The sequence below is a fragment of the Sus scrofa genome, chromosome 13 (genome assembly GCF_054392235.1).
Source record: "Sus scrofa isolate SSC_HxYL_T2T_F1_AM1 chromosome 13, Sscrofa_HxYL_maternal_Yorkshire_Landrace_v2.0, whole genome shotgun sequence".
In the NCBI taxonomy this organism is placed as follows: Eukaryota; Metazoa; Chordata; class Mammalia; order Artiodactyla; family Suidae; genus Sus; species Sus scrofa.
Genome location: NC_139395.1, coordinates 37,774,824 through 37,797,128, shown reverse-complemented (window position 1 = coordinate 37,797,128; position 22,305 = coordinate 37,774,824). Strand labels below are relative to the sequence as shown.

Genomic DNA, 22,305 nt, shown 5'->3' with positions numbered 1-22,305 from the left:
GGGAACTTCCACGTGCTGTAGGCACAGCCCTCATCCTTACCCCCAACAAAAAAAATCAGATAGTCCTATCTACCATAACTGATGACAAAAAAACATCTGCTAGAGATCAGTAAGATTTCTGGCAGTGCAACAGCCCATAAAGATCACAGAACCAAAGCAAAACAATCTCTAATATTAAAAATTGTGCCAAGAAGTGTGGAACACAACATAAACTTCACAGAAAAGACTGTATGCCCGTTTCTTGGCAAAGACTTCAATGACCAAATTTGAAATTAAAAAAAACAAAACAAAACAAAACAAAAAAAAACCACTTCTGTTGAAAATATGCCCTGGTGAGTACTTTTTACTTCACACACTTAAAAAGAAAAAATGTACTTCCAAACACATTTGGAAGATGGAAAGAAGTGGTCTAGATGGAATCCCTGCAAACAGGAGAGGACTGAACCCATGCTTACTTTAGCTCCCATTTGAAATCCACTAACTTGATAAACTTGATAAAAAGGGCATACACCTAGAATAAAAAAGAAAACAAGAAAAAAGATAACAGAAGAGAGACAGCACTAACTTTCTGGAAGAGAGAAAGCAGAAAAAGTAACTGACTATGCAGAGTGGAGAAATCTGAAATTTTAGGGCCTGCAGAGGAGATATGGCAGTTAGAATAAAGAGGATCCCTAGCCAGAACTCAGAATACATCCACCAAGGACACATAAGGAGAAGGGTGGGGGACTGAAGGAAAGGGTTGAACACAGGAAAACTGGCTGAAAGTTCATATAAGGCAGAGTAAGATTTGAGATTCCTCCTCTTGACCCTGGAAACCAGGCCACTACCAATCCCCACCTCCAGCAGGAGACAGGCTAAGTTTACTCTCAGGAGACAAAGAACCAGGAAGGCTCCAGATTCTACATAATGTTTCCTAATATATTACCATAGTTTCCCCCTCTTATTGCTGAAATTCACAAGACTGTGATCCATAAAGAGGGGGCCTAAGGAAGAAGTTTTGTTCTGTTTAGTTTAACCAATCACACAACAACCCCCAAAGCAAAGCGACTATACCAAGTGGCCGCATATTTCATTCTTCTGAGAAACCCAGGTCACAGAAGAACTGCTTAGTAAGAAAACCTGTATAAATGTCAGTTGAATGTTCACAATGCAAAGAAGATCTAAAATAAGGAATGAAAAGAAAGAAATCCCTACTAGAAAATAAAAACACAACTTATTCAACAATTAAGTAATATGAGATCTAGAACTAGGTGCCACAGAATATGTCAAGAGAGATTCTATATGACTGCCAGCTTTCAGGGAACTTCTAGGAGATCAAAGAAATGGAGCAACAAAGATCTTAGAGCATGTCAAAGTTATTACATCTGTATTTTTAAAGAGTTTGAAGCAGGAACTCCTTTCCAAAATCTTACAAGATTTTTATTGGTTTCACCTCATCCAGTGATCAACAGGGAAATTAAAGCAATACATATCCCAACACTGTGTCCGGAGTGGATATACCAAATAAGGCTTTGTAAGAAGCTCCATTGGAGTTCCCATTGTGGCTCAGTCATTAACGAACCTGACTAGTATCCGTGAGGTTGTGGGTTCTGCCCTGGCCTTGCTCTGTGGGTTAAGGATCTGGCTTTGTTGTGAGCTGTGGTGTGGGTCACAGGTGCAGCCTGGATCCTGCATTGCTGTGACTGTGGTGTAGGCCAGCAGCAACAGTTCCGATTCGACCCCTAACCTGGGAACCTCCATATGTCATGGGTGCGGCCCTAAAATAGACAAAAGAAGCCCCCTCTTCCCTGGGATTAGAATGACTTTTCAGTTTTCATCTCCTAACAGTATGATTTTTAATGATGGAAGGATGATCATGCCACTAAAGACCTTCATCTTTAACTGATGAATACTGGTCCTGGAAGGTATCCCCCTTTTTTTCCACATAATTTTTTTCAGCATCTTGAGGCATCTAACATGATGGTGCCTACAATCCTCCCTCCTCGAATATCAAAATTACAGAGAACACTTCATATCAACCAAGAAAAAGGTGAAGGTAAAGTATGCTAAGCAAAAGAAAACTGCAGACTATCACTGGATGATTCAAATTATTATCTAAAGAAAATGAGTGAGGGAAGGCTCTATCAGCATAGCCTTTGGGCACAATCTGGAAGAAATATTCTACAAGGATAATCTGTTCTCGAACTTTAATAATGAAGAAATTACTTAACAAACTACTTAAAACATGCAGATTTCCAGACCTCACAGACTGCCATTCAAAAGATCTGAAGTAGGGCCCAAGAAGTTGCATTTTAACAACCTAGACTACTTGATGAACATTGCCCACTGAAATCCAAGAATTTCTTAGAGTGAAGGCAAGTAAATTAAATAATGGAAAACAAGAAGGATTTGGTACAAATTTTATAACAAAGCAAAAAATTAAAATGCAGATCATTTATTTTCCCAAAACCATCTCATGTCTGCCTTCGTAGTCTACGGCACAGAACATTTAAAAAGCAATGTAGAGTTCCCGTCCTGGCGCAGTGGAAACAAATCTGACTAGGAAGCATGAGGTTTCAGGCTCGATCCCTGATGGATTAAGGATCTGGCATTGCCATGAGCTGTGGAGTAGGTCATAGACAAGGCTCGGATCTGGTGTTGCTGTGGCTGAGGTATAGGCTGGCAGGTGTAGCTCCAATTGGACTCCTAGCCTGGGAACCTCCATATGCCATTGGTATGGCCCTAAAAAGCATAAATAAATAAACAAATAAATAGCAATGCAAAACTTTAACTACCCAAGAAAGTCATTACTAAATATTAAAATAATATTGGAGTTCCCGTTGTGGTGCAGCAGGAACGAATCCGACTAGGAACTGTGAGGTTGCAGGTTTGATCCCTGGACTTGCTCACTGGGTTAAGGATCCAGCATTGCTGTGAGCTGTGGTGTAGGTTGTAGATGCAGCTCAGATCTGGCGGTGCATGCACTGCCTGTGGCATAGGCCGGTTGCTCCAACTCCAATTAGATCCCTAGCCTGGGAACCTCCATATGCCGAGGGTGCGGCCCTAAAAGACCGTAAGTAAATAAATAAATAAATAATCTAAAAAAAATAAAATAATATTGAAGAAGTGGTGAAACAGCTGCTGGTTTAAGACACTTGTTAAATCTGATAATTAGAGTTCAAATTAATTATTCAGTCAACATGTTCATTTCCTCAGTTTATTTTTATTAAAAAAAAATTCTTTGAGTCAAAAATTAACTCACTTATTTTAGTTACCAGTACTTTTACCAGGAAGTTTTAACCAATCTTCAGTCATGACATGCTGTTTGTGTCTTCCTAAGCCATATAAGTTTTCAAAGGGGCCAAAATTTGCTTGGTCTGAGTATTCTATTTCAGAACAACAGACATATTCTCCACTGTTGACCATCTAAAGCTGGTCACTCTTAATACTTTTTACGTGGGTCATACTTAGGGCCAAGAAGTTTCATACTTTTTATCTCCATTAGAAGATGACAAAGTTGAGAGCACCTCTAGACTACAAAAAAATTCATTAAGACAGTGAATTTAAATTAGATTTCTGTATTTCTGCAGTTCATCCCTTTAAGTCCTATAGGTACTTGTTTTCTTTTCCTTTCAGAAGCTTTCTTTTTTTTTTTTTTTGTCTTTTGTCTTTTTTGTTGTTGTTGTTGCTATTTCTAAGAAGCTTTCTTAATTACTTTTGATTTTAAAAAACCTTATGCTGCAGTTTGGTGCTAATAAATTGTAGAAATAGCTATCTAGATCAAAAGTAATTCTGATTTCTTTAAAAAAATGTTTTGTTTTTTTAAAAACTTAATGCATGCCACAGCAGCAACCTGAGACTCAGCAGTGACAATGGGAGATCCTTAACCCACTGCACCACCAGGAACTCCAAAAGTGACTCTAAATTTTTTTTTTTTTTTCCTTTTGCTTTTTAGGGTCGCACCTGCAGCATATGGAGGTTTCCAGGCTAGAGGTTGAATCGGAGCTGTAGCTGCTGGCCTACACCACAGCCACAGCAATGTGGGATCCAAGCCACGTCAGTGACCTACACCACAGCTTACAGCAACACCAGATCCTTAACCCACTGAGCAAGGCCAGGGACTGAACCCAAGTCCTCATGGATACTAGTCTGGTTGGCTAACCACTGAGTCATGACGGGAACTCTCAAAAGTGATTCTGATTTTTAAAGATTAATTTTTTGTATCAACAACTTCTAACATTTTATATCAGAGTTTTAATTGCTGAATTAACAAAAGTTAAGAATATTATAGTCATAATGAAGCATTATAATACCGACACCCTTAAACTTATTTTAAACGTGATGTCTACCTGGTCAATGGGCTTAAGAGTGACAATTGTAATTAATTTTACAATTTAATTAGTTTATTAAAATCTCCATCAGTACAATCCTGCTAAGTCAAAAATATGCTTTTGTTTTAAATATTTTGTCTGAAAGTTGATGTGAATGGGTGTAGTCTAAACACATTTGTTAACTCTGGCTTCCTTTTGTTTACTCATTTATTTAATGGCAGCACTTGTGGCATATGGAAGTTCCCAGGCCAGGGACTGAACCCAGCCGCAACCACAACCTATGCTATAGCTGCAGCAATGCCGGATCTTTTAACCCACTGCACTGGGCTGGGGATCGAACCCATACCTCTGCAGCAACCCGAGCTGCTGCAGTCCAATTCTTAAACTAGCACACCACAGTGGGAACTCCTTATATTTTTTTAATTAATCAAAAGGAGCCCCTGCTTATCAATGGGCCCTCCTCACACTCTCTATGCTCCAGCTGTGATCCTCCATCAGTTCCCCAAACACACCACACTCCTCCATCCTGCCTCCAGACCCTCTCAATACAGTGCTCCCTTTATATGGATCCCTTTTCCTTTTTCCCCATATATCACCTCTACCTCACATTTCACCTAATTATTACCTATCCTTCAGGTCTCCTGAAGAATATCACTTCCTAGGGCAGTTTTTGTCTATTCCACTAAATTTATTCTCCCTCAATAAAGTTAGGTTGTCCTGGTACTTGCTTCCATGACATCTGATAGTTCTTCATGGCACTATATACATGTATAATTACATAATTGTACCTTTTTCTTATTAGCTATAAGGCCCATAAGAACAAGGAACTAACAGTTTGATTAATGACTGTGTTGGTAATCAACAATTGATGAAAGGCATTTTAATTGAGCTATCTTGACAGTTTCCTCTTATTTAAATTTTTTAAAAGTTATCTTTAGTTCTATCTTTTGTTTTATAAATACTGTTTAAATATATCTCTTCATTTAAATGTGTGTTCACTTTATAGCTATAAAAGGTTACATTTTCGTAAAAAAGATGCAAAGTTTTTAGTATTTTAAAAGTAACTGTTGGAGTTCCTCTGTGGTTCATCGGGTTAAGGACCTGGTGTTGTCACTGCTGAAGCTTGGATTGCTGCTGTGGCACAGGTTTGATACCCGGCCCAGTAACTTCCACATGCCATGGGAGCAGCCAAAAAAAAAAAAAAAAAAAAAAAAAGAAAGAAAGAAAGAAAAGTAACTGTTTAGTGTAAGCCTAAGTTAATTATAAAAAGAATTAATGCCTAGAACATGTTTGAAATTATCATCCAAGAAATTTGCTGAGCGCTATGCTAGAAAATTTGGGCACTAGCCCAGGAAACTTAAGACCTGGAGGAACAGAGAGATATGTTTAAAAGATATCCTACACAGCTATATATCCTGCCCCTTCTGTAATCAGGACATAAAATCCCTGAGAGAAGAACAGTAACTCTTTTATTTTTTTTGCTTTTTAGGGCCACGCTTGTGGCATATGGAGATTCCCAGGCTAGGGGTCAAACTGCAGCTACAGCCACCAGCCTACACCACAGCCACAGCAACATGGGATCCAAGCCATGTCTGTGACCTACACCACAGCTCACGGCAATGCCATTTCCTTAACCCACTGAGCAAGGCCAGGGATCAAACCCGAAACCTCGTGGTTCCTAGTCGGATTTGTTTCCACTGCACCAGAGCTCCCAAGAACTGTAATTCTTAAATTTTTTTTTTTTTTTTTCTTTTTGGCTGCTGCACAGCATATGAAGTTCCCAGCCCAGGGATCAGATCCGACCCACAATCATGACATAAACTGCAGCTGCGGCAACACCAGATCCTTAACCCACTGTGTGGGGCCAGGGATTGAACCTGAGTGCCAGTGCTCCCAAGACACTGCCAATCCCACTGCACTACCGCAGAAACTCCTAAAGAAAAAATTTTTTTGGAAAAAATATTCTGCTTAGCAGTAGCAGAAAGAATGGGCTCACATACAGCTATGGATGAGAATTAAGCAGGCAATTTATTCCTATTTGTCAGGACTTTCTAGCAAAACATTAAAAACTTTGTATTACACATTGCTGTAAATTACAAATAAAGAAAATTATGCTATAGGTGATCAATAACGAAAGATACAGTATTACCTAATATTCCCATATCTGTCCATACTGAAAGAACCATGCTTGACCACCATCTTGAAAGGTGGTTGGTGTTAGCAAGGCTTCCAACCATCATATGAACAGGGCCTTTAACAAAGCAATCCAGTTTCTCCAGTGTGTCACTAATGGGATTGAAACAAAAAGGTGATTCTGGCTACACTGAAAAGCATCAAATAACAAGGGATTATTATTAATGACTAAAATTTCTTGTGCACCTACTACAGTCAGCACAATGGTAGATGCTTTACATATTCATCTCATTTACTCCTTCCCAATACCCTGAAATGCAGAAAGCTATCGCCATTTAATGGACAAGGAAGTAGGTTCAAAAAGCTAAAAGTTTGCCCAATGACACAACTGCTAAGTAGAAAACCTGAAATTTAATTCTAAAGCCTATGGACTTTTCTGTAAAGCCTCTCTGGGAAAGTAAGGTATTCAGTGAGCAATGGTATTGAAATGGCAAATAAACATGGATTCTCTTTTCTACAACACAACAATCCAAAATGGAAAATCACGTTCCCATATAAAATACGTATGCAAACAAGCAGCATATTAATGGAAAAGTTGGGCAGCTTCATCACTCACTCATTCTCTCCATCTTGCCACTTGATTCAAATCCACGCTGTGGCAAAATGTCTAATTTATTACAAGGCATGGGCCTTCAGGTACCAGGACAAAACTTCAGTGGTTACATATCAAGGGTCCACTGTTGACATCAGCAATATTTACATTTTATTCTAAGGACTAAAGCAGAAATAATTGTATATATAACACTGAAGGATAATACATACAATTAATTATGTTCATATGGGGGAACCAAGATTTTCTGTGTAAGAGAAAAGAGATAAAATATAAATTTAAAGTTTTAAAGGTTTGTAATGTCCAACCTGAATTGGAAATATTAATGTCAAATCACGGTTTGTGATTTATTTTTATTTTTATTATTATTATTTTTTGTCTTTTTGCCATTTCTTGGGCCGCTCCCGCGGCATATGGAGGTTCCCAGGCTAGGGTTGAATCAGAGCCATAGCCGCTGGCCTACACCAGAGCCACAGCAACTCGGGATCCGAGCCGAGTCTGCAGCCTACACCACAGCTCACGGCAACGCCGGATCCTTAACCCACTGAGCAAGGGCGGGGATCGAACCCAAAACCTCATGGTTCCTAGTCAGATTCGTTAACCACTGTGCCACAACGGGAACGCCTGTGATTTATTTTTAATATGTGGTATTTCCAAGCTCTTTCAACTAGAAGCAGTAACAAAGTAGTAGTGACAAGCATCCCAAGCATCCAAGTTATTCTTTCTAAATACCACTCCCCATAAAAAGGATTAGGGCTCCTTGGAGACTTGGCTGATTCTGAATCTGAGAAAAATAATGTAACTGTGAATCATTTATGCTGAACCAAAAATCAAGGAAGCTATCAAAGACTGATGGATTCATGTCAAAAGGACCTAAGAGTAAGCACCCACTGACAAAATTCTGGATAACCTGAGCCTGAGAAGAACAGAGGATAACTGAAAGACAAGGAATATATAAAAACTTTTGAGTCTAGATAATGACACTCCAAAAAATGAAAGCCTCAATGTCAAAAAAGAGAAAAAAAACCCCAAAGAACCCTCTCATCTGCTACCACTGAAGCAATTTAATTATTAAACCTTTACTCTGAAAATTGGTCCTTAAAAAAAAATCCAATTATATATCCTGCCTTTTCAGTAGGAACTACAGTACAGGTTAATCAAAAAGCTCCAGTTAGGAGTCTCTGTCATGGCACAGCAGAAACGAATCTGACTAGGAGCCATGAAGTTGTGGGTTTGATCCCTGGCCTCGATTAGTGGGTTAGGGATCTGGCTTTGACATGAGCTGTGGTGTAGGCCAGCAGCTGAAGTTCTGATTAGATCCCTAGCCTGGGAATCTCTATATGCTGTGGGTGCGGCCCTAAAAAGCAAAAAAAAAAAGCTCTAGTTAAAAAGGAAAATTTCCTCTACAGAGAAAGAATGCAAGTTTAGAAATATATATGAATATATAAATACATATATATTTAAAATAGGATACAATATGAACAAGAGGGTTTGTCTGCCATCCCTCACAAAATAACTGATTCAAACAAGGATTGTTAATGGACACTAAAAATCATCAGACATAAGCCTTTTAGGAAACAGACACTCACAATGCCCAAGTATCATTCCACAGATTATTTATTAGCTGTAAAGGGAAATAAAGCTAATTTTTCCATGGGGTAGCCTGGCTGTTACAACCTTAAGCAGTCAAAATTAACATCACACTCAAAGATACAACTAGACAGCAAGTACTACTTCCTGATGTGATGCAATATGAAGTACATAGCATCATCTACAACACATTCTCTCCAAACAAACCTTCAGGTCTAATTTCTTTTTTCTTGCCTTTTTGTCTTTTTGGGGCTGCACCCATGGGATATGGAGGTTTCCAGGCTAGGGGTCCAATCAGAGCTGTAGCCACTGGCCTATGCCACAGCCACAGCAATGTGGGATCCGAGCCGTGTCTGTGACCTACCCATACCACAGCTCACGGCAACACCGGATCTTCAGGTCTAATTTTAATTTGTAGGAAACACAGGAATATAAATCAGTTTAAACATCACCAGGAAGAAATAACCAGATAAATCCAGAACGTGGACATCCTACAAGACCTTCAGACCAGACCCTTCAACAAGTTTGTGTCATGGAAGAGAGGAAATGGAAGGGAACCATCCTAAAATAAGAGCAAGTGAGGAGACATGACAACCAAATGCAACAAGTCGAGCTTCTATCAGCTCATATACTACCATGGTTAGCAGATACTGTATTCTTAGTATTTTCTCAAACACAAATGTCCATGAAAACCAAACCAGGATAAAAAGAAAAATATTTGTAATAACTTTCCAAACCATGGAAACGATACTTTATTGTACTCTACTCACCTCCACTTAGGAGCTTCATGACTAGCCACAGCTCATCTTTTACCACAAAAGACGTGTAGTAAGACACAATATTAGGATGATGGCACTGACTCATGGCTTGAATTTCTTTCTACAAAGAAGAGAAAACATGATAATTCATAATATGTAAGCTAAAGCATAAGTTTATAAGTTACTGAATCCAGATTTGGGAATTTTGAGACTATGTCTAGGATTTCCATGGCCCTGACCTCCTCAAGCATGGTTAAACTGGAAACTGGCACAACACTATAAATCAATTAATTTTAATATTAAAAAAAAAAGAATGGTTAAACCAAAAAAACTACTTAGTGTTCCCACAGTCCATTCTGACCCTACCCTTTTCATTCACTATACAAGTAACCTCTAAAACCAGAAACACACACCACTTATCACACCCTGGACAGCACTACAGAGGCCTCCACTGGGACGTGTGACATTTTTACTTTAAGAAATGCCGTTGAAGAACCACCTTGAGAAATCAGGTTTTACAGTCATAGAGAATGATTACTAATAAACAGATGGTTGTTTTTTTGTTTGTTTCATTTTTCCCCCAAATATTGTTTCTGTGCATTTCTGTGAAATAATTAATAATTCTCACTTCAGGAGTTCCTGTCGTGGCTCAGTGGTTAACGAATCCGACTAGGAACCATGAGGTTGTGGGTTCGATCCCTGCCCTTGCTCAGTGGGTTAAGGATCCGGCGTTGCCGTGAGCTGTGGTGTAGGTCGCAGACGTGGCTCGGATCCCGCGTTGCTATGTCTGGCGTAGGCTGGCAGCTACAGCTCCGATTGGACCCCTAGCCTGGGAACCTCCATATGCCGCGGGAGCGGCCCAAGAAGTGGAAAAAAGACAAAAAAAAAAAAAGTGGATTCCTATACATGGTGGGAATTATCATACTAAATTGTAACTATAAGCTCAATGAGAACTCAGACTCTGCATTACTGGCACTTACTGTGCCTAGAACACAGTATACCAATTTATCTCTCCCTGGCCTTGCTCAGTGGATTAAGGATCCAGCATTGCAGTGAGCTGTGATGTAGGTCCCAGCCATAGCTCAGATCCCACATTGCTGTGGCTGTGGCATAGACCAACGGCTGCAGTTCTGAGTCAACCCCTAGCATGGGAACTTCCATATGTGGCAGGCGTGGCCCTAAAAAGCAAAAAAAAAAAAAAAAAAAAAAGGAGACTATGGAGGGGGATAAATTGAGAATTTGGTAAAACACCCACTAAATTACTAGCACAGTCTTCTGTACTAAAAGCTACGTAAATATGAAGAATAAGGAGGAAGGAACTAATGTAAGCACCTGCCTACTGACATAGTTATATAGAATTTGAAGAGATATGTACATATGGGAGAGACAGGACAGCATGTATGTGCCAAATGAGCAGAGATTTATCTGGGTTTAACAGATACACACGTTATATATAAAAATAGATCAACAACAAAGGCCTACTGTATAGCATAGGGAACTATACTCAATATCTTGTAATAATTTTAAATGTAAAAGAACCTGAAAAAGAATATATATGTATGTATAACTGAGTCACTTTGCTGTATACCTGAAACATTGTAATTAACTATAATTCAACTAAAAAAAAACCAAAAAAACAAAAATAGAAATAAACGAGCAAAATACCAACAACAAAAAAGGAGACTATCATAGGAGAGCCATAAAATTTAAAGATTAAAAGATCCTTAAATACTGTCTTTCTTCTCTGCTAGTCCTTTAAGGGAGGAAGAGGAATCTTCTTTTATCTTAATTCCTGTTGGAGTTATCCCTTTCCTTTCCAAGAGAAAATATATATATTTAGTGCTTGGCAAGAGCACTCATTCTGACTCAAATTTCCCAGCAGCTTCCTCTACACTCATAAGTGATTTCAAGTACTTCCTTGAAATTCCTCTATTGTCTGTTAATACCAGATCTTTTGTCTGGAATGTTCAGTTCTCCATCTGAAGCATTCTGAAGCCATGTTTTGGTGGTAACTGTTCATTTCTTCTTGAAACTTACTTGGTTTCTATTGTTTACTCCCTGGTTAGAAAACGTTCTCCAATATGGGTGGTTTTCCGCTAGGTCACACAATTCAGTGAGACCCCAAGGAAAGTTCGTTCATTCGTTCATTCACTCAGAGTGAACAAAACAAAGTTCCTGCTATTATGAAGTGCTCTTTCTAGTACTAACAATTTTTCCATCTTCTAGTGCTAAGAATTTTTCCATCTATAAAATGTCTAGGTAATCTGTGTCTTCCTTTCCATTATCAGTCACTGCCTGAATTTAGAGTCACAGTATCTCTCTGTGAAAGCCCAGTGTTTCTCAACCTATGGGTTGTAATTTAGTTAGGTTGAAAAATAAATTTGGCAAATCACATCGAAAACAAAAAAGAGTTCTCTTATGGCCCAGTAGGTTAAGGATCTGCAATGCCACTGCAGTGGCCTGGGTCATTATTGTGGCACATGTTCAATCCCTGGCCTAGGAACTTCCAAGTGCCGTGGGTGTGGTCAAAAAACAAAAACAGAAACAAAACAAAAAATAAGATAGAAAATCAGAGTGTGTTCCACATAATGAAGAACAGTTTTATGAAAATGTTGAGTTATATTATACATATCATATATATGAATATGCTGTTCTTTGATGATTCTAAACCCCTGCCTGGCAAGGTCTCCATCTTTGCCTCTTCAACCACAAACATCTCCACAAAGGACTCCATCTTTGTAACTGGGAGTTCTCTTCTTCCTCTTACTTCAATACAAATTTATACTTTTCCTAGGCATTTGCACACAGTCTTGTACAACAGGCAAGGGTCTTAACTATTCAACTAGACTGTGAGCCTCCTGGTAGAAGGAAAGATATTTTAAGCCTCTTACTGGTCCCTCCAATGAAGGCAGTCCTAGCATCTACTAGAGAAGACTAAAAATCTCAATACAACTTCACTGTGTGCCTTTTTTTTTTTGAGAAGAGTGAGTAAAATCTCTGGAGAAAATAAACACAGTAAGATTTGACAGCTGATTTTACTATCACACTTAGCAAAGGCTGTCAGACAAGAAAACACTATGACAAGAGAAAGGAGCAATACACTACTGTCTCACTAATAACTGTCACACAAAATAGACACCCATAGTGGCTTTACATTGGTACTCTCTGGAGAACCCACAGTACCTTTTCTGCACTATAATAAAGATACTTTTGAAAATATATTTTAGGAGTTCCCTTTGTGGCTCAGCAGTTAATGAACCCGACTAGGATCCATGAGGACTGCAGGTTCAATCCCTGGCATCGCTCAGTGGGTTAAGGATCAGGTGATGCCGTGAGCTGTGGTGTAAGTCGCAGACATGGCTCAGATCTGTGTTGCTGTGGTTGTGGAGTAGGCCGGCAGCTGTAGCTCCAATTCAACCTCTAGCCTGGGAACTTCCATATGCCATGGGTGCGGCACTAAAAAAAGCAAAAAAAGAAAACAGAAAAGGAAATATAGTTTAAAGTCAGGAGTTTCTGACATGGCTCAGCGGAAATGACAAAAAAAAAAAAAAAAAATTTTAAAGTCATAACATCAAGAGTTCACTATGTTGAGAACCAATAAAATTTTTAAGGTAAACTGAAGGGCTTCCTATTTCTTAGAGACTCTGGCACTCAGATCTCAGTTCCTGACACCATTACAAACAAAGGAGGTTAATGAGGCATTCTTTACATTCTTTTATATATATATTTCTTCAGGGTTTAATGGAATCTTACCCACATACCCACCGAGAAAGCCAATTATCTTCAACTTATTTTATTTTATTTTTTTATTTTTTTGTCTTTTTGTCTTTGTTGTTGTTGTTGTTGTTGTTGTTGCTATTTCTTGGGCCGCTCCCGCGGCATATGGAGGTTCCCAGGCTAGGGGTCCAATCGGAGCTGTAGCCACCGGCCTACGCCAGAGCCACAGCAACGCGGGATCCGAGCCGCATCTGCAACCTACACCACAGCTCACGGCAACGCCGGATCGTTAACCCACTGAGCAAGGGCAGGGATCGAACCCGCAACCTCATGGTTCCTAGTCGGATTCGTTAACCACTGCGCCACGACGGGAACTCCTTCAACTTATTTTAAATCACTTGCCCCTACCTTTTCTTAACTGCCAAATATATAAACACTGCATTTGCACTGCAAAACTTATTGAAGTATCTGGCCAAACTTTATGGAGGTTTAACCAATTTTTTTCTTTTTAATAAGGTATATCAAGTTTGCATTCCTCTAAAAACACCCTAATGTAATAACAAATATTACTTTCAAGAATTGTCAACTGATATTTGAGAATAAATGTTCTTTCTACTTTTTTTTTTTTTTTGGTCTTTCTGCCATTTCTTGGGCTGCTCCTGTGGCATATGGAGGTTCCCAGGCTAGGGGTCGAATTGGAGCTGTACCCACTGGCCTATGCCAGAGCCATAGCAACTCAGGATCCGAGCCATGTCTGTGACCTACACCACAGCTCATGGCAACGGCGGATCCTTAACCCACTGAGCAAGGCCAGAGATTGAACCCACAACCTCATGGTTCCTAGTCGGATTCGTTAACCACTGCACCACGATGGGAACTCCATGTTCTTTCTACTTTTGAACTAAGATTATAATCAATCATTTGTTAGTATTATATGAAGTGGAAAACAATACTTGAGTCAGAAAAGCCTGATTTTTAATCCAGACTCTGTTGGTTATCATGATATATTTCCCTCATTTATAAAATGGAGTAACTACCTATCTATCTCACAGAGATGTTTACAAGGTTAAAGTATACTTTAGTGCCCAGCACCAAAAAGATGTGTGGTATTATCATCATATGAACTTATTCAAGGTATTTAAACTCAGCCTCAGTTTCTTTAGTCATAAAGTAGTAAATAATAAAACTTTCATTCATCCTAACACTACCCTTAAGAATTATGTAAAACAGGAGTTCCTGCTGCAGCACCCCAGGATCGGCAGCACCTTAGAGTGCTGGAACACAGGTTCAATTCCCGGCCCAGCACAGCGGGTTAAGGTGGGCTTATGTTGCAACTGCAGCTCAGATCTGATCACTGGTCCCTGAACTCCATCTGCTGCAGGGGCCAAAAAAAAAAAAAAAAAAAAAAAAAAAAAAAAAGTAAAATGACTGGCAAATGATAGGAATTCATATTGGACTTCTCAAATTCCAGTGTTAATATATAGATTAAAAATATTGTTTTTCTTTAACAGAATTAGTTTTCAGTTTAGACTTCTTTAATGATCACAGCAGTTCAAATGCCCAAACAGTGTTCTAAGGTATTGTGGGCATCTGAAAATCCAAGATCATGACATAGCATTTCCCTCGGCATCTCCTTCTACATGTCTGTTCTCTCACCAAAGACAGTTCAAGATAACTCCAGCAACCCAATTCTTCAGCTTCTGTTTATGCATCACGAACTCCTGAAGAAATACATTTCCCTTATCTGCTGAAGGTTCTACAATAATTCTATTATCTCTTCATTCCATTTATTCCCTAAATACTCAGTACAGACTATACTAGAAATAAAATCCAGTCTGGGACATTGGAAAGGCTTTGGGACTGTTAGATCATCCCAGTCCTAGGTCCTGCCCTTTCTACTACTAGCTGTAGTTGATAATTTCTTACAGAAATTATCTAACAATATTATTTCATATTTGTGTGGCAATTTATAGTTTTCAAGTACTGTATCATTTGATCTTCAAGAAAAACCTCATGAAGAACACACACAAAGCGATGTTATTTCCTTTTTAAGCCAAAGAACCTGAGGATTAAAAAGTTAAATGATTTGAAAAACTATCCCATTTCCCTTACTGAGCACTTACTACATACTTAAACTACTCTAGGTGTCATGGTGCATAAAAGAATTTCAAAATGATCCCTGTGTGACTAGCTTTTAACACCACAGAACCTCTAGTTGCAGCTGTGGACCCTTGGGACCCCCATCCTCCTCTCTGTCCTCAGCCCTTGGAGAAGCCAATGCTGCTGGGATGTGTGTGCGTGAGAGAGATTCTGTTGCTCATCGTGCATCAATGATCAGAATGTAGATTGGTACCATGTTCCTAAAAGACCAAAAGCCTTTTAAAGGGTATTCCATTTGACCAGGAATCACAATTGCATGATACTATTTTAAGGAAAGAAGTAGGCAAGCATTGTTTATAATAATATAAAGAAAATAAAAATCATCCAACACCAGAGACTAGGTTACATAAAAGTATTCAATGGACCTCCACATAAGTACTGAAAACTATATTAACTCATACTTACAGACACAGAAAGAATTCTATGATAAATTTTTCAATGGGAGGTCCTGTCGTGGCACAGCGGAAAAGAATCTGACTAGGAACCATGAGGTTGCAGGTTCGATCCCTGGCCTCACTCAGCAGGTCAAGGATCTGGCGTTGCCATGAACTATGGTATAGGTCGCAGATATGGCTTGGACCTGGCATTGCTGTGGCTGTGGGTAGGTTGGCAGCTGTAGCTCCAATTTGACCCCTATCTGGGAACCTCCATATGCCACGGGAGCAGCCCTAAAAAAGAAAAATAAATAAATATTAAAATATTTTTTCAATGAAAAGACCAAGATATGATTACATTATCATAAAAATACAAGGATGTTTAAATGCACACATACAGCAAGTCAAACTTGGAATGAGAGGATTATAAGTGAATGCGTTTTCTCTACTTACCTGGATTTTATAAATTTTATAAAAAGCATTACTTATTAATGAAGAAATCACAATTTTTTTTTAAAGAGAAATCAAAAACTCCAAGCTATTTCCCACTCTAACATGAATACAAAGAAATATGAGATGTGCATACCAGGAGTTCATCCATGCTAGTTTGACATTTCTCAAGGTTTATCCGTTTGATTGCCACTTTCTCCTTTTTAGGGGTACAATATGCTGCTTGGACCACAGCTGTTGCTCCACTCCCTAAAGATAAATATATAAGTGAGTAAATAAATAAATTGATAGATACAAACAAGACATTCCTAATTCTTACACAATTCAAACAAGAGAATAATTCTTAACTTGTTCTTATACTCAACAATAGATGCAGAAAAACATTCTAAAAAGTAGACTATCTATAAAAGCAAAAGCCTCGACCATTTCATAGAATTGCCAATAAATACCAACATGCACACAAAAATAAAAATTGCTAGAGTCCCAAAGGTTCTAGAATATGACGACATAGGCTTCCATTTCCTTGCTCTTCTTCTCTGAACACAACTAAATTCCCTAGAAATAATTCAACAAACAATCATAAAATGATTCTGAAAGGTAGAAAGAAGCAGGTGGACTGACTAGGAACCTCAGGATGAAAGGAAAAGCACCACTGCAGCTCCCTGGGTTTGTTTGTTTGTTTGTTTTTAAACTCTCACCTATCCATGTTTGGGCACCAGAACAGCCTGCCTTCCAGAACCACCAAAAAGGATAGACAGACAAATAAACAAACAAATGAGAAAAATTCTTCTTTCTGGCCAAAGGACTGTAAAAGGGGAAGCTCAGCAGAGATCTAGAAGACAGATTCTCCAATCCACCCAACATACACAGCATTAGCAACAGCATCAGCAGGGTCTCCCCCAAATACCCAAACTGCATGCAATAGGCCAGATTCACTGCCCCAATCTGCCCTTAGCAGCAGCAGGGAGAGGGGACAGGACCCACATCCACCAGTCAGCCTAGGTAATGTTTGCAGAGATTAAATAGGAGTTCCTGCTGTGCCAGAAGAATAAAGCAGTGCCAGAGCTCTGAAAACTAAGTTATCATAGGAATTACAAAGTTCACTAAAGTAGGCCAGGACTTACGCCTTAAACCTAAGCAGAGTAACTGCCTACTAAAAGAGAAATTTTAAATGAATTAGTGGTCTCCTAACATTAACATCCTAAACACCTGGATGTAATTTTAAAAAGAAGAAAATCACATGTCACATCAAGAACCAGGAAAGGAGTTCCCGTCGTGGCGCAGTGGTTAACGAATCCGACTGGGAACCACGAGGTTGCGGGTTCAGTCCCTGCGCTTGCTCAGTGGGTTAACGATCCGGCGTTGCTGCCGTGAGCTGTGGTGTAGGTTGCAGACGAGGCTCGTATCCAGCGTTGCTGTGGCTCTGGCGTAGGCCGGTGGCTACAGCTCTGATTCAACCCCTAGCCTGGGAACCTCCATATGCCGCGGGAGTGGCCCAAGAAATAGCAAAAAGACAAAAAAAAAAAAAAAGAAAAAAAAGAACCAGGAAAAACACACAGAGTAAGAAAAGACAATCACACTGATACAAACACCAAAATGAATTACATTGGAATTATTCTGACAAGAATTTCAAAGAAGCCATCATAAAAATGCTTCAACAGTTAAGAATTCTCTTTATTTATTTATTGCTTTTTAGGGCTGCACCTGTACATATGGAGGTTCCCAGGCTAGGGGTCAAATCGGGGCTGTAGCTGCTGGCCTACGCCACAGCCACAGCCACATCAACACAGGAGCCAAGCCAAGTCTGCAACCTATACCACAGCTCATACCAGAGCCTTAACCCACTGAGCAAGACCAGGGCTTGAACCTGCGTCCTCACTGAATGCTAGTCAGATTCATTAACCACTGAGCCATGACAGGAACTCCAAGAATTCTCCCTAAACAAATTTTAAAAACAGAAAAATCTCAAGAAAGAAACAGAAATTATCTTTTTAAAGTACCAACTGAAGGAATTCCCAAGGTGGCGCAGTGGGTTAAAGATACAGTGATGCTGCAGCTGGGGTGTAGGCTGCAGCTACAGTGGCTCAAATTCTATCCCTGGCCCCCCGTACTTCCATTTGCCTTGGGTGTGGCCATTAAAAAGAAAAAAAAAAAAAAAGAGTACTAAACGGAAGTTATACAACTGAAACATAAAATTTCCAAAATAAAAAACTTGCTGGAGAAGCTCAACAGAAAAATAGAAATGACAGGATAAATTTGGTAAATATGAGGATAAACTCCATAGTTTACTCAATCTAAACAACAGGGAGAAAACATACTGTGGAAAAAAGAACAGAGCATCGGGGAGAAACAGGATAATAAAAGCTCTAAGTCCATGTGGTAGACAGAATATCCCCCACTCCCACATCCTAATCCTTGAAATGTTACCATAAATGGCAAAAAGACTTGGCACATGTTATTAAATTAAAATGAGAATGGAAAGATAATCTGGGTGGACCCAATCTAATTACAAAAGTCTTTATAAAAGACAAGCAGGAGGGTCAGAGTCAGAGAAGGTGAGACAATGAAAGCAGAAGTCAGAATAATGGGGCCATGAGCCAAGGAACAACTACTGATACATGCAGCAACATGGATGAACCTTGAAAACATTACACTATGTGAAATAAACTAGCGACAAAAGACCACGTACTGGTATGACTCCATATACATGAAATGTCCAGAACAGGCAAATCTAGAGATAGAAAATAGATTAGTGGTTACCAGGGACTGGGAGAAGAGGAGAATGGGAAGTTACTGCTTAATGGGTACAAGACTTCTTTCTAAAGTGAGAGAAATGCTCTGGAATTAGACACTGATGATAGTTGCAAAACACTGTGAATATGGAGTTCCCTGGTGGCTCAGCAGGTTGAAGGTCCAGCCTTGTCGCTACCGTGACACGAGTTTGATCCATGGCCGAGGAAATTTTGCATGCTGTGGACGTGGCCAAAAAAATAATAAAACACTGTGAATACACACAAAAAACCCCCGCTGAATTGTACACTTTAATGATGGTTAATTTTATATTATGTGACATACTTCAACCTTTTTAAAAAAGACTACACTATAAACAGCTTTAGCTCATAATTCAATTTAGAAAAAAAATGGACCAATTCTTTGAAAACAACTATCAAAACTCAGCCACGGGAGTTCCCGTCGTGGCGCAATGGTTAACGAATCCGACTAGGAATGGTGAGGTAGCGGGTTCGATCCCTGGCCTTGCTCAGTGGGTTAAGGATCTGGCGTTGTGGTGGCTCTTGCGTAGGCCAACACCAACAGCTCCAATTGGACCTCTAGCCTGGGAACCTCCATATGTGGTGGGTGTGGCCCCAGAAAAGACAAAAAGACAAAAAAAACCCAAAAAAACAAAAAACCTCAGCCAAGATAACCTGAATAATCCTACAACTATTAAAGATATCAAATTTATAATTTAAAAGTTATTGGAAAAAACCCCAGGCCCAAATGGTTTCACGGGGAATTTTATCAAACATTAAAAGAAGAATTAAAACAGTCATTTTATACCATGTTTTCCAGAAATGGAAGAAATGGGAAAACTTCCCAACTCACTTCATGCAGCCAGTATTACCAACACCAAGCCCAAACAAAGACCTTACAAGAAAACAAAATAGAACAAAACAAAACCCACAGACCAGTATCTCTCATGAACTTGGCTGCAAAATTCTTAACAAAATACAACTGATTCCAGCAATAGATAATATACCACAACCAAGTAGAATGTATTTCAGGTATGTAAGGCTGGTACAATATTAAAAAAAAAAAAAAAAAAAAAAAAAGAATCAGTGGAATACACTATGTCAACAGGCTAAAGAAGAAAAATCACATGATCATATCAAATGACACAGAAAAACTTTTTTTAAAAATGCAACACCATTCATGATTAAAAAAAAAAAAAGCTCTCAGCAAACTAGAAGAGAGGGAACTTCTTTACCCTCATAAGGAACATCTACAAAAATACTTATAGCTAACATATACTTAATGGTGCAGCCTTCCCTCTAAGATTGGGAAAAAGTCAAGGATGTCCATTCTCATCACTTTTACTAAACATGTACTGGATATCCTAAACAAGAGAATAAAGTAAGAAAAAGAAATAAAAGGCATCCAGATTGGAAAAGAAGCAATAAAACTGTCCCCATTTGTATTTGTCATAACTGTCTATGAAGAAAATCCTGGGAGCTCCCATCAGAGCTCTGCAGTTAACAAACCTGACTAGGATCCATGAGGATGCGGGTTCCATCCACAGTCTCACTCAATGGATTAAGGATCCGGTGTTGCAACTGTAGCTCTGATTTGACCCCCAGCCTGAGAACTTCCATATGCCACAGGCTCGGCCCTAAAAAGCAAAAGAAAAAAAAAAGAAAAAAGAAGATCCTAAGTAATCTCTAAGAAAAACTTCAAGAACTAATCTGAGAGTTTAGCCAGGTTGCAAGATAAAAGATCAACACAAAAACCTACTGCATTTCCTTATACAAATAATAAACAAGTGGAAACCAAAATCTTAAAACACAATGTCAGAGAACTCTACATCTAGGGCTTTAAAACTTAAATTTCTGGAGTTCCCATTATGGCTCAGTGGTAACGAACCCAACTAGTATCCATGAGGACTCAGGTTCGATTTGTGGCCTCACTCAGCGGGTTAAGGATCCAGCGTTGCAATGAGCTGTGGTGTAGGTCACAGGTGTGGCTCAGATCTGGTGTTGCTGTGGCTGTGGCATAGGGTGGCAGCTAAGGCTCCAATTTGAACCCTAGCCTGGGAACTTCCATATGCCTTGGGTGCGGACCTAAAAACAAACAAAAATATATGTTCATACAGAAATGAATATTCATAGCAGCTTTATTCATAATAGCTAAAAACTAGAAACAACTCAAATATCCTTTAACAGGTAAATGGTTACCATAGATGGGATCCAGTATTTCCACTCCTAAGAAAATGAAAAACATGTACACATAAATACCTGCATGCAGTTGTTCATCATAGTATTATTCATAAGAGCCAAAAAAAAAAGGAAACAATCCAAACGTCCATCCGCTGATGAATGAAGAAAATATGGCATACCATCAATGAAATATTACTTGACAATTAAAAGGAACAAAGTATTGATAAATGCTACAACATGAATAGGCCTTGAAAATGTGCTAAGTAAATATGTCAGATTCAAAAGGCCATATATAGTGTAATTGCATTTATTTATATGAAGTACCCAGGAGAGGCAAGTCCTCTTAGGAGTCTTCTAAGCAAGTCCCAGAAGCAGAAAGAAGATCCGTGGTAGCCAAGGATTAAAGAAAGGGAGGAATGGGGAGTGCTGCAATAGCTAAGGAATATTTTTCTGGAGCTACTAAAGTGTTCTGGAATTAGATAGTGGTGACTGTTGCACAACTCTGTGAATTTACCGCAGTGTACAATTTAAAGGGTAAATTTTATGGTATGTGTGGTATGTGAATTATATCTCAATTAAGCTGTTATTTAAAAAAAATCTGTCCAAGTATGCTACCACATTTCTAACATTAATGTGCTACAAACACTAAAAAACAAAAGCAATCTATATATTAGAACTATATCATTCAACAGAATCTCTGACTAAAACCACATATGTACAACACAGCAGTGACATGGATAAGCCCCAATCACAATGGCAACAAACTAAGTAAAACCTCTGCACAAAGCTCATGCAATGCAAAAGTCAAACTCCAATATCCAAGAACATACTTAACATTCAATGACATCATTCATCAGTGTACTTGAACTATTTTGACAATAGCTTAGGAACACTGATGCGTGGCTTGACTATATCAACAGGGCACTATTGATATAGTCTGCAGCCTGCTTCTTGGCTGACAAGAGTATGGGTCAGAGTTAGGCAGAACCTTAGTGTTTATCACTAAGTTTCCTCCCTCTCCCGCCTTCTCCTCTCCTAATTCCTTCTGCAAGTAAACCTTGAAGAAAACTTAACTCTCTTTTTTGCCTTCAGTGAGAGGCCACTGCCCTACTCTGATAAACACCAGAGACAAGGAAGCTAATTATGCAAGTCACAGATCTAGAGGCATTCTCAACTCACAGAAGACACAAAGGGGCCAAAGAGGGTACTTTTGGTCCAAGATAACAGACATCTCCTAGTACGTAGATATCCCTGATTATCACTTTGACTTTC

General features: G+C 39.1%; 1 protein-coding gene across 4 annotated transcripts in view; it reads right to left on the bottom strand.

Annotated features, from left to right (window-relative positions):
- Positions 1-22,305, bottom strand: part of OXSR1 (oxidative stress responsive kinase 1) — a 96,167-nt gene that overhangs the window by 60,430 nt on the left and 13,432 nt on the right. For 3 of the 4 annotated variants that reach the window (NM_214342.2, XM_084987084.1, XM_084987083.1), the window contains 2 exon segments: positions 9,414-9,522; positions 16,239-16,351. In NM_214342.2, the coding sequence (NP_999507.1) occupies positions 9,414-9,522; positions 16,239-16,351 (222 nt within the window). 4 annotated transcript variants of the gene reach the window in all.